Source organism: Aotus nancymaae, unplaced genomic scaffold, assembly GCF_030222135.1.
Source record: "Aotus nancymaae isolate 86718 unplaced genomic scaffold, 86718_ANA_hifiasm-v0.15.2.pri h1tg000108l, whole genome shotgun sequence".
NCBI lineage: Eukaryota > Metazoa > Chordata > Mammalia > Primates > Aotidae > Aotus > Aotus nancymaae.
Genome location: NW_026988523.1, coordinates 43,265,475 through 43,279,090, shown reverse-complemented (window position 1 = coordinate 43,279,090; position 13,616 = coordinate 43,265,475). Strand labels below are relative to the sequence as shown.

At 42.0% G+C, this 13,616-nt stretch overlaps 1 protein-coding gene across 6 annotated transcripts in view; it reads right to left on the bottom strand.

Moving 5' to 3' along the window:
• Positions 1-13,616, bottom strand: part of PBX1 (PBX homeobox 1) — a 329,519-nt gene that overhangs the window by 76,254 nt on the left and 239,649 nt on the right. For all 6 annotated transcript variants that reach the window (XM_021676185.2, XM_012468894.3, XM_012468897.3 and 3 more), the window contains 2 exons: positions 10,865-11,055; positions 3,113-3,248 (listed from right to left, as the gene is read on the bottom strand). In XM_021676185.2, the coding sequence (XP_021531860.1) occupies positions 3,113-3,248; positions 10,865-11,055 (327 nt within the window). The remainder of the gene's footprint in view (positions 1-3,112; positions 3,249-10,864; positions 11,056-13,616) is intronic.

The following is a 13,616-nucleotide window of genomic DNA, read 5'->3' as shown; positions in this document are numbered from 1 at the left end:
AAAATGCTTTATTTACTGTAAATGCTGATGTCTACAGAAAATGAGGTAAACTAGAGGAAAAAGGACACTTCTGGGTGTATTTCAGGATCACTGCATATCTAATTTCACTTTGAAATTTATGTTTTTCTTGATACAACTTTCACTATTCATAGGAATTGGTCATAATTATGGTTGCTTTTTGATTTATGGGATAGGAAAAGAAGAAAAAAGGTAAGGAGATTTTCTTTTCCTCAGATAACTGCACAAGCTGGAAGAAGGGAAAAGATGAAGGGAGTTTGGGAGGACATTTGAAGAAGAAACATCTGAGGTCCAATTACTTGTGAAAAAAACATGAGATGAAGCTGGGAGAGAAGGGTAATGTGGGAATGAGTCCCTTCTAATTGAGAAGAATGAACTGGTAGGAAGGTGCTAGGTCAGTTCAGGTACTTCCTACATCATCCAACAGGCAATGATCTGGACAATGTACACAGTCAGCATTTTCATGAATGAGCTAATTATTCAACAGTCATGAACTAAGGACCCAATATGCTTTAGGCACTAGGGATGTATAGATAAGAGACACAGAATGAGACATGAAATACAGAAAGAACAGGTTTTATAGGAAGAGCTTGATACACATTTTGAACAAGTTAATTTTGAAGAACCTCTGGGCAGAGCCATGACGCAGTCTAGTGGGAAGTAAAACATATGACTCTGGTGCTACAGAAGAGAAGTTCCATCGGGTATTCAAATGAGGTATTATTTGTAGCTGTGAGCATGGAAGAGATCACTGAGATACAGTGTGTAGTAGAGCATTGCTTTTCAAAGTTAAGTGTTCTTGGGAAGCTGTTAAAATAAATTTTTATTATAGATTTCACCCTCAAAGATTCTGATTCAGAATGAGGATGACACTCAAGAATTTACACTTCTAACAGGCTCTCAGGGGATGCTGATGCTGCCTTCTGTGGATCACACTTCGAGTAGCTCTGGTGTAGAAAAAGGGCGCTTTAAGGATCTGGGGAGGTACCGTCAATAGGCGGATTTCAGATGGATTTGGGTGTATGAGCAGCATATCTTTGTTTTGGGTCATCAATAGTTTTTAGTAGATTTCAAAAGAACTTGCGATTTCAAAAAAAGACAATAATGACAGCCCAAGAGGTATTCCCTGGCTTAGGGAACTAGGAGAAAGATTTAATAAATCATGTGATCCAATGAATCATGACGAGTAGATGGGTCAACTAAGATCAAAAAAAAAAAAAAAAAAGAGTGAGTTCCCTAGAATCCCACAGTTGACTCTTGTCAAAAACATGCTCCTTGCTTAATGCTCCTTCTATGACATCATATTATATTGTCTCCCATTGGACTTCTTTAGCACTGGTAGCTTGGTTGCTTTGGGGAGAGACAGATGTGATGGGGGAGAAAGAATGGCATGACCTTGGCATGGGCAGAGGAATACACATATGTAAATAAGCATTTTAATGGACACGCTATTTGTACCTTGAGTTTCCAGAATGAAGGAAGTGAAGGTTGCTGAAACAGATCGGGATTTTAACTTGTATCTAGCTATACTATAAATTATCTCCACGAGGATTCCCTTTACCCTCAATAGGGAGTTGAAATTCTGAATTCCACATTTGGAATTCAGACAGTAGTAATTTAGTTCTACTTTAAAAAGCAGAAGTTCCACGATAAAATTCCCTGATTTGATACCTGCTGCATGTTTGTGGTCCACACCTAGAAGCATTCCTCAAACATGCAGCAAATACAAAAAAGCATTAATTCCCTTTTTTTGTGGACAAGGGGGTCTAGATTTGGACAAGAATGATGATAGCTCTAGAAAAAACTAGGTTGCTTGAGTTTCACCACAGATGTTCCAGTTTCTCAGAATTGTCAAGACTGAAAATGACCTTCAGCTGGGTCAAAGCACCCAAGGAAGGCCTACGGTAAAAAAGAGTCAATTCATTCTGCTTTATCTGAAAGAATGCTTTCAAGGATATTTGCTGCTGCAAAATCATCTTAGTTTGGTGGGGAGGCTTGGGCAATCCCTTCATTGTCAATAGCTTTTGTGGAGCTCTGTATTCTAACTGGACCTAATTCTGTACAGCTAAACACAGGTTGATGGGATCGGCACCCTGCCGGGATTAACAGAAGTCAGGATTCAATTCAAGGAGGTACAGATGCTCAGTTTATATAGAAGAGCATCTACTTCATTTAAAAAATGGTAAGTGAAATTTCTTGTTAGAGTAGCCTTCAGTACTCTCTCCCCTCCCCAGTTTTAATGGAAATACCAGTACATTTAATTGTCCTGCATGTGATAAAATTCTAAGAAAAACTTTCTCCAACAAATTTTATAACTATCACTACCGGTCTCAACTAGAAACCAGTGGTGATATTTGAGGTTCAGACTGAATAAGAAGTTTGGGTGGATCTTTTGAGCAGACAAAATGTACATACATATAAATACTGCCTACTTTTCTGCTTCATATTCATTTTGAAAACTCTAAGCCTATAAAAATTTTATATCATGTACGTTTCCAAGTCAACAGACACCACCTGTTATGGTTATTGCTCTTTGGGGGAAGGGGGCATTCAATGACATTTTGTTCAACCATTCCAACACAATCATAGTGACATGTTAAAATTCCTACACTCCATCAGTTACAGAGTCAGCACATCAAGAAGAGACATTTAAGTTCCTTTCATTTAAAAGGCTATATAACAACTAGTTCCATTCACTGACTCTTAAAGTTCCTGGGTTGGGCAAAAAAAACTGGCTAAGGAATTGACTGAGTTTGAAAAAACAGCGTGAGGAATGCAGGTAGCTTTCCTAGCACACTTAAGACACCTCATCCGTTTGAAGCAAAGGAGTGCTCGATGGGAAGACCCTTAACCCTGTTTTTACACTGTACTCATTCTTCTCTTCCTTCTGCTGGTTCTTCTCAAGTTTTGCCAAGTGCTTACCTAGAAACTGACTTATACACATACACATCAAGTGCTTACCTTGATTTTTTAAGGCTATAGCTGATGGAAGCTGCAAGGCATGAATATCCAGTAAAGCAAGACCTCTACGAGCCTGGCTCGGAGGTCCCACCACGGCCAGGCTACAGGCTGAGGCAGTTGAGGGGCTGCTCACCTGCGAGACTGTGATGCCGCACTTCTTGGCTAACTCCTCTTTGGCTTCCTCACTGGGGTAAGGGTTGCTGAGATGGGAATAGAAATATTCATTCAGGATTTCTGTCGCTTGCTTGTTGAAATTCCGTCTCTTCCGCCTTCGAAAAGAGAAAGGAAACAACAAGAAAAAAGCTCACACCAAATAAACAGAAAACGGGAGGGAACAGAATCTACTTCTGGGAGAAGACAAATTTTTGAGCAAAAGGTGAATTGGAGCAGATTTACCAAAAGGAGCTGGATGCTAAAACCATCATTAAAAGCGTTTGCTCAACACTTCATTGTGTACCACCTGGGTACCCAACAGAAGAATGATCACAGATATTTTTGCAGAGTAGTGAGGACCATAAAGTTTCGAAATTCAGGCCATCTTGGTTGTTTTTTTCCGAGATGGAGTTTCACTCTGCCACTTAGGCTGGAGTGCAGTGGTGCGATCTTGGCTCACTGCAACCTCTGCCTCCCAGGTTCAAGCAATTCTCCTGCCTCAGCCTCCTGAGTAGCTGAGATTACAGGTGTGCACCACCACACCGAGATAATTTTTGTAATTTTAGCTGAGATAGGATTTCACCAGGTTGGTCAGGCTGGTCTCTAACTCATGACCTCATGATCCATCTGCTTCAGCCTCCCAAAGTGCTGGGATTACAGGTGTGAGCCACCACACCCAGGCCCATCTTGGTTTTGAATCCTGATCAATTGAATGTCAGCTGGATGATTTTGATCAGCTTCTTCGATTAAAGAGAAGAGGGTCATACTGACCTCACAGGGTGAGAGAAGGGAAGAGATGAGGCCACATGAAGACAGCATTCAGCACAGTGACCAACACGAGGCAGGCGCTATGACCTGGCCTTTCTTCCTACCAGGTTCCAGGCACTGGGCCTTACCGCTCCCTCTTGGCAATCAATTCAAGTTATTCATTTTTCACAACTCTACTGAGGTAGATATGGTTATTCGAATTTACCGATGAAGAACTGAGCTCAAAAGTCACTTAGCTGGTATGTTACAGAATCAAGGTATTAATTCAGGTCTGACCGACTACAAAACCCAATCTCTCTCTTCTATACAAATTGGCTCCTCACAATTACACAGAGCCTCTGTAGCCATAAGTTAAAAATAAGTTATCAAGTTCTTTCTATTCTATCCCCATGTAAATGTATGTAACATTTTTAAAAGGCATCTGCAGAAGAGGGCATGGAACGGACTGAAATTAACCCCCGAAAGTTTGACCTCTCTCAAAAGGAGAGAATGGCACTTCTTAAGCAAGAACAGCTGCTAAATGGTAAAACAAAAGCCCACAGAAATCTGCCAAAAAGGAGAAAATCACTTTTTTTGAATAAAAGCATTTTTCTGCCTTTAAAAAAAAAGTGCTAATTGAACTAATTTAAGTTGGAATCACTTTACCGCTTCCTGACAATGGAGGTCTGTGGATAGTTGCAGGAGTTGGGTAGGGACTCCAGGCTCGTTGCAAGGGCTGGTTGGCCCTCCTTGAAGTGTGAGGCCTTCATCTTTAAATTAGCTCGCTTAGCACTGTTGCCTTTCTTGCTTTTATTAAAAGCTTTTCCGTATGGAAAAGATTTCCAGAACATCTCTGATTATGCCAGGATATGGGAGTTCTCAATTTAGCCAACAGAAAGCACTGACGGCCTTGCCAGACAGGAAATTCAGCTAATATTGTATTTTCAGGGTCCCACTTGGATTAATTAACACAATAAAGCGCCTGATTTTACCGGGTGAACTCCATCTGTCCACAGGTGTTAACCACATCTGTCCAGATTATACCAAGCCCAAGTCACTCTCCTAAATCACGCTGAGTTTCTGGGTCACCCAGCATCAGAAATTGTACAGACTGGATTTAAAAGCTCAACTACAAAGTGGGCATCTGTTAAAAGCTCTTGCATGATGGGAATTTGAGGAAGATAGACAAGTGGCTAACAGGGTCTGCGGGCCAGGCTTTAGATAACCTTTGGCTTCTCCTTCTTCGCCTAAAGAAGACTGTTGTTTTAGGCCTGGGGAACTGGACCCTGAAGGCTCCCTAATTGGGAGAGTCTCCGTTCCTTCATTCAGTTGTTTGCATTAGCATTACTGTGTATTTTTTGGGACTCTTCCAATTGAGCTCAAAAGAAACCTCTCTGGAATGAGCCGGTGGTATGCGGATGGTGCAGACAGCTGTTCCCAGCTCTTCTCTCCTTGTGACGTGTGATTTTCTGTAGGTGGTCTCATCTACTCTGATGGACTCGCTTATCACCTCTTTTAGTAGCTGTCTCAATCTACGGCCTTTGAAATCCTAGGATCAGGATTTTTCAGAATTTCAAGAAACCTAGTGAAAATAACACTTTTCTACAATAAGGTTGAGCTAACTGAGATATCTGGTTTCTTTGCTTTGGCTTGAAGTGTTATCACCTTGGCGAGTTAACATTTGTGATTTCAAACCAATCAGTAGCTTTGCAAGTTGGCATCTAGGTTTTGAATTTAAGAAATTTGGAAGTTGATTAAATATTACTGGATAAATATGGTGTTTTAGGGACAGAAAACATTTGAATCACAGGTCCATGGGGGAAGTTTTTTTTGAAGGACTCACAACAGTGAGATGTGTAGACATCGCAGACATACACTGCTAACTACCAAATTTATTATCTCCTACTCTAGTACCTCTGCTAAGAGCCACTGGCCCTTTTATGACTACAGACTCCAGGCAACTTCAAACGAACAGTTTCCAAAGCTAACATCACCTTTTACCCAAATCCGCTCCATTTTCCTTGTTATCCTTATTGTTTAGTGAAATTACTATAGATGGGGTTCATTATATTTGCTAATTTGTTCATTCATTCATTCATTCACTCATTCCAAGATTTGAGTATCTAGCATGTTCTGGAAACTGGGAGTGATTCTCAACTCTTCCTGCTTTCTTACCTTCATCAAATGATTGGCCCCAAAGCAAGTCCTGCCAGTTCTACGCTTTCAAATCTATGTCCTTTGTTCCATTCTAATTGCGCTGCTATTTGTGAAAGGAGTGAAGAGAAGCCACTGCCTATCGCACGCTTGTATGACTAGTGCTGTCCAAGAGTACTTTCTGCTATGAGTGAGATGTTCTATATCTCCGCTGTCCAATATAGTAGTCAGTAGCTACATGTGGCTACTGAGCAGATGCAATGTGGCTAGTGTAACCAGAGAGCTATTTTTCAAATGTTTATTTTAATTTAGTATTTCGTTAACTTAAATTCAAAATTAAATAGCTATATTCCAGACAGTGCAACACTGGATCAGTGCTTTCCAGAAACAGCACCCAAGAGCCCTCCTGGAAAAGACACCATCAAAAACATAAAATATCTTTGGAACCTCTTGTTTCAGTCTACTCTAACATATATCAATGTTTATCTTCAAATAAGAGTTTTTTCTTTGAATACTTATGGAAAATGTGGAAAGTATTTCAGTTTATTTTGTGTGGCCCCAGTCTGAGGAGCACAGGCTACAATAATTGTTCCTTACATTCTCTCTTCTCCAATCCAGCTCATCTTCCAGAGAATCCTAACAGTAATCTTCCTAAACCATAGATATGATCATGTCACTAATCACTATAAAATTTAACAATGATGGGTATATATATGAACATAACATACAATGTCATATAATAGTAATACATAACGGTAATCATTATGATAGCTGAATTATGATGTTAATATTAGGTGCCAGATACTATACTAAGATTTATTCCTATTTATAGGATTATCCCCGTTTTACAGGTAAGAAAACTGAGTCTTGGGAAAATAAGCCACTTATTGAGGGTCATATATGTCATCAGAGTTATAGCCAGAATTTGAATCCTGTGCAATTTGACGTGTTAATTTCCCATACTTCTTCCTTAAACAGCTCTGAGAGTTTCTGCTGCTTAATAGGATACATTTAAAATCTTCACTGGTATAGTTAAGGGTTTTCAGTGGGTCTTTCCTCTCCCTAGTGCCTCATTTCCCCTCAATCCTACACATGCTCTGTACAGTTTCATCTAGCCACATCATATGCCTCTGCATTCCCCAAAGACTCGTGGCTTTCATGCTCCTGTGCGTCTTCACACCACCCTGCGTATTTCTCTCCCACAACATCCGCCACAGGTTTACATATGTCTCCCCAGCTAAACAGCAAATTCCTCAAAGGCAGGAGACAGGTCTCACTCGTGTTTGAAACCCTTGTGTCTAACACATAGTAAGGTAAGAAATGCTGGGTGAAGTGGAATTATGTTGTTTTATTCTGTTGTTATTCCTTCTATTTGGCAAACATCCCGCTCCTCTGAGACTCAGTATTTTCTGCCCTCTCTCTGGATCCTTTCCTTCGAGTGGAGTAGGTGGATGAATAAACGTAATGTGTAGCATGCGGTGTTACGTATAGTTCTAACAGTATTTGTCCCATGAGATTATGAGCTCTGTGAAGGTAGGACCCACGTTTCTATGCATTTTTTTCATCTTTGATGTTCCCGTGGCTACTGTAACACCTGGAGATGGTAAGAGCTCAGTTAGATAAACCAGTAAGTCGAAGCAGGGTGCCGGTGTGACCAGACTAGACCTTCCCGGATGTCCTTTCCTCTCTCTCGCCACCCTCGTCTTTGGCAGTTTACTTTATGTAACCCCCACTATTGCGGTGAGGCACACAGACGTACTTTTAATCACCTGTTCACGTTACTGTTGTTATTTCCAGCAAAATGTTATAGAAAAAGTTAAGATGATTGCTTGACAATCATTTAGAGAGCTTATAAGTTCTCTCCCTCTTTTAACAACACACAAAAGTGTTATTTATAGTCCTGATAATAAACTTACCAAGTTGTAGGGCACAATGCTTGGTCTATAGCATGGTAAGATAAATGTTGAATGAATGGAATTTTTAAGTTAAACTTTCCTGGTACAGTTAGGTCAGTCTAAGGAAGAGACAGGAAATGACTTGAGTGGGATAAACCTAGTACCGGAGCTCAGTTGAGAAGTGTGGTGGACAGAATTCCAAAACTCTAGACCCTGGTGTCCACACCTTCCCTGTGAGTGGATGGGATAGTAAATACGATTAGGCTCCTCATCAGCTGACTTTGAGTAAATGAAAGGGAAGATTCGATTAAAGTCTTAGAATGGGAAGTTTTTCCTGCTGGCCCTCAGGAAGAAAGCAGGCAGCCAAATTGTGAACTGCCTATTGAGTAGGGCAGCCTCTAGGAACTGAGGCCCTCAGTCCTACAATTAGAAGGAAATGAATTCTGCCAAGAACCAGAATGAGCTTGGAAGGAGACCCTGAGCCTCAGATGAGATCACAGCCTCAGCTTATAGCTTGATTATAGCTTCGTTGTGACTAGGGCAGAGGACCCAGCTAAGCCATGCCCAGGTCCCTGACCAACAGAAACTGTGCAATAATACACTTGTGTTGTTTTAAGCTGCTTAATTTGTGGTAATCTGGTATGCAGCAATAGAAAGCTAATACAATGAGTGTTCCACAACAAAGTAGTAACACTCAATTCTACACACCTATTAGATTACAAAGACTAATCCTATTACTAAATCAAGTCCTCTTTGTATTTTATTTGTCTTCCATGAAATCTTTTTTTGGTGAGGCCCTGCCTATCAGATGCATGGTTTAGAGGAGCATGTGAATATCTGCAGTGAGTATGTCTTTCTTACTAAGTTTGCTTAGCTATCTCTCCCGATTATAGTTAGTGATGCTGGAGGCACTGATGTGAACTCCCCAAAAAGGATGTCTGGCAAACATTTATTTTTCAACTGAGAAGGCCATTTGCTCAGCCTTAGGCTGGCATTTGGGGTCATGTTCTTCCACTGGTAATAAATATACCCCCGAAATAAAATACTAGTAACAATGACAATAGGTTAGTTGTTTTAGTTTTGAATCCTGGCTCAGAGGCAATGATTCAAAGGTTGTCACCAAAGCAAGAAAAAGATCCTGTATTCAAGAGACCGTCCTTCTGGTGCCAACTGGAACACTGCAGGCCAAGGCTGGTGGATGTGAAAGGAACTGTGTACAAAGCTCGCCTAGCTTTGTGTCCTTTACAGTCTGACCTTCAACTGGGCACAGCAGAATTACTGAGAGACGATGTCCAGTGAAACTGTAATTCTGCTCCGCCCTTCTCTCTGCTTGCTTTCTTGAAAAGAACCCAGTCTGGACCCAATTGTTCTTTTTTGTTTTTTCAATATCTGCCAACATAAATACTAACTCCAGCATTTTAACTAGGGAGTTACCATGGAGATGTAGGCAATCCATGCGGGGTGGCAGCGGCTGCCGCACAGAGGAAGGACCCAGACAGAGCCCACCAGTCACTTGCACTTTGCGCTGTGCGAACAGGCTGCATTGAAGAAGCCGGGCAGACAGCAGGCCATGGGTGAGGGAGAGGCACAGAGGATCCTGCTTGAGGGTGATTTTGCCTATTTCCACTCCAGCACTACACCCAGCTGCGGAAAATTACCTTCGTTTTTACTTTCTCTTGACTTCTTCTATGGAATTCTACTGGCCCAGAGATACATTTTGCTAGCTGGCATTCTCATGTTATATTCCATGCAACCCAAAACACACTGACTAAAATGGAGTGAGGAGAAGATGCCAGGGCGTTTTAAAGAGGTCCAAGGACTGTAATGGCCACAATTGTGAAGACAGAGAAAAATGCAGGTAGGAGAGCCGAATAAAATGTGATCTCAGAGGTGAAAACATTCAAGGGGAGTAATACATCGTTTTATCTGAAAAGCGACAAAATTATAGATCGTGAAATGGTGCACTGACCCTGACATATCTAATGTTCTAATGATAAAAATAACAGACTGGGATTATTATCAAGAATTTAAATATGAATGGTATCTGAATTCACAGATGACAAATTTAAGACGAACTGTAGATCACAAAGCACACCCATAATCAAAATGCGTTTGCTAGATGAATTATCAAAATACTCTTCTATAGTAGATGAAAGATGCAACTATTACCATCTTACAGGCTGGATAACAGAAGCAGAAGGACTCAAAGGGATTCACATAAATCCATCGGTCTAGAGGGTAGGGGAATCAGGAGATGACCGCTTGTTCTGTGTTCTCAGTTCTTGTCCTGTTTTAAAGGCCCTTTCTATCTATGGTTTCTTCAAGTGAATGCTCTGAACTCACAAGGAAGGACATGAGAAGCAATGCCAGATGGAAACCATCAAACCAGCTCGGCCCCTGTTAGACCACCTACTTGTCCCTCTGTGTCCAAAGTGCCATGTCTTATTCTGCACTCCTAAAATTAGCCCAGAGACAGCAATTTACTTAGAAATATTCGCTGAATCAAATGGAGTACACTCTCTGTCCATCTATGGTGTGGAAAAGATCCCGACTTCCAAGCAAATGGAATAAACTTTATTGAAGAGAGCCTGTCGCAACAGAATGCTAGTAAGACAGCTGCAGGCCCATAGTTATAAGATGCAACTATAAACGAGGTACCTAGTGCTGTGAAAAAAAAAAACCTCACTGTACCTGTCTTCCTTGCTGCTAGGCAGAGTGCATAATGGTAGTGATAAAGATTATCCCCTCCAACCATGTGTCTTCCTGGTACTGTGTGAAACCAATGGCCTATCTAGTCTCACAGAACCAACCTCGGGCGACCACGTGGCTCAGCGTTGATGGGATAAAACTAGAGCCTGTAGAAGGGGCCAGCTGTGGACTCCAGTCCCAGACAAACGACTCCCAGATAGGGCAGGACAGCCTCCTGGGAGACTCACCGCGCATCCAGAAATCGGGAACGCAGGATCATCACAGCCTCGCACGTGCTCTGCTTGAGCTGCATCTGGATGGAGCTGAACTTGCGGTGGATGATGCTGACCATCCGCTCAATCTCCTTCGGGGAGATGGGCCTGGTCCGGCTTTGCTCTCGAAGGAGATTCATCACATGGGTGGTGAACTCGTTGCAGGCCTGGAAAGGCAGGACAATAAACAGAGTCATTGAGGGTCCAAGCCTCAATGGGCTTCATGCGTACAACATCAGGCCATGTGGGCTTTTCTAGAGACTTGTGCAAATCAAGAAAACTGGGATAGTTTGTGGTCGACGTCCCTTCCAGCCTCTGTGGCTCTAAGTTTTGGGCATAATGTTGAATTTTTATATTAAGAGAAAAAAATTTCTTAATCATTTACCTTAATCTTTTTTTTCCCATGATTTTACCACAGTGAAAGGTAAGAATATGACTTCTAGTATAAAACATACTATGCTACCCTTTGCCCCAAAGTTAACAGCCAAAGAGAGTTTGGGGTCAAATATATCATGTGCTTTCTGCCTTGCTCATTATTTCTGATATAGGAGTGCTTCCAAATACTCAATTTTAGAATGCATAAACAGCCAAAAGAGTTTAAATGGAATCACAGAATTAAAAGCTTTGATAAGTCTTCCGGGAGATTTCTCATCCATCTATTTCTAGTTCGAGTTTTATTATAAGAACTTCCTTTCCTGTTCTGGCCTTCTGAAGATCCACTATGTCTATAACACAAAGGGAACCTGTGCCCGGGGTCTCAGAGAAACAGCATGAAAACACGATTGAGAGGATTGGGGAACTATCCCTGCAGAAATAAAACTCTCAGTTTATAAATGAGCATATCATCGGTTCTGGAAGTGGAGTTGGAAATCATATTTCCCCACCTCCTTATTTAACAGGTAAAAAAAACTGTGGCCCAGAGAGGTAAAGGGACATTTCCATAAGCACATAGCAAACACGAAGAGGCAGAGGTAGGGCCTGAGCTCTTCCAATTTTAGGCCAGGGCCTCTGTCCTTTCCTAGAGTCTGAGCTCGCTCCTCTGAGAACTCCCGCCATCTCTTTAGTTACTATGACTTAGCATCTGTAATCTGGTTTCCTTAGCTGGGCATTCAACAAAACATGTATTCACAGATTCACTCAAAGCAATACTGTAAAACTGTAATAGATTTGCAACAAAAAAGACAAGATGATGCTCTGAGAGTTAAAGAACTAAAAACCCAATTGCTCCAACTTACTAACAGCAGAAACACGCCCATTATTGATAACACGGCACTGCCGTTGTCATATGTGTCAATAATTTGGTAACTAACAATAGTACACATTTACTGATTATCTAGGAAACCCTTTGAGGTTGGTTGGCGAAAGGTACATAGGCAGCTGCATCCACTGGGTTGTGTCCACGCTGGCGAATGGGAGGCCTGGGTTTCTGACCCTGCCTCTGTGAGTATTTAGGCACCTTTCACTACACAGTGCCTCATCTAATTCACCCAAAACTGGATTGAATAATTCCTGACCCTTCGGCAAGGCTAAGAGCACCCATGCTCTTGTGCTGTGACCTGCAGACTGAGCAAATCCCTCACATGAACACAGTGCAGAGGCTGAGCGAGAGCACAGACTGCCCGGGTCCAGCTCCTGCCTCTGGGACTCACTCAGCTGTGGGATCTTCACAGTCACTTTATCGTGTATCTGTGCCTTGTTTTTCTAATCTGTGAAACGGAGATGACAATACCCACCTCATAAGGTGTAGTAAGGATTAAATGAGTTACTGTATGTGTGCCTGGCCCTACAAATACATGTCATAATTATCTCTTCAAAATATACATAACATAGAAATCCAACATATTTGTCTATATTGATAACTGGGTAAACTTCTCCAGTCTTCAATTTCCCTCTTGGTAAAAATAAAGTTGGTAATAAATCCCTCCTGTCCTCTCTGCAGGCCTATGCAGAAGACGAATCCACAGAAGATCAGGTCCTTACGGCATGTTACTCTCCACTCTCCATGGAAAAGTGCTATATAAACATGAGATCTGTATAGTAAGCTCATTCCCTAGCCAACTCTGGCGCCTGGAACTAAGCAACCAAGAGAAGGAATAAAACCTGGCAGCAAGTTGGCTGAAATTCGGAGGCCTCGGGATGGAGGGCTAGGCACATAGCAAGCATCCCAGCCGTCTTTCTAGGCAAACAACCTCCAGCCCAGATGCAGCCTCCCCACGTCGTCTGGGCTCCCAGAGAGGAGGGGCTGGATGTGAGGGAGCACTGTCAAGCGCACCAGCTCTCAGCTGGGAAGCCACAGTGCTCGGCTAATAATAATGTGCTTCATTATGGTGAATAAAAATATTCACAATATCTGACGTTTATTCAGGGCATTTTATCCCGGGGCCCTCTCTGCTCTGCAGTAAACAGACAGTGGAGTCTTTTCACCCACTGCTGAGGTGGAGCAAAGCAGCTGCTGAACAGCTGCTGAGGAACATACAGCAGAGGGCAGAGAAAAGCTCCAAGTCCATTTTAGATGGACAGAGCACACTGATCCAGATTTTTCTAGTACCTGAGCTATCCACACCTCCTCTTCACTTCCCTCAAGTCTTGCACGTTCAGAAGCCGGGCTACTTCTGATAGGACAGGCACCCGCAATGTGACAGCAATGTGAGTATTTGGGGTTACAACTGTTTAAACAAAACCCTCACGTGCTGAAGGTATCTGCAACAGAGGAGACTCTACTATAGGC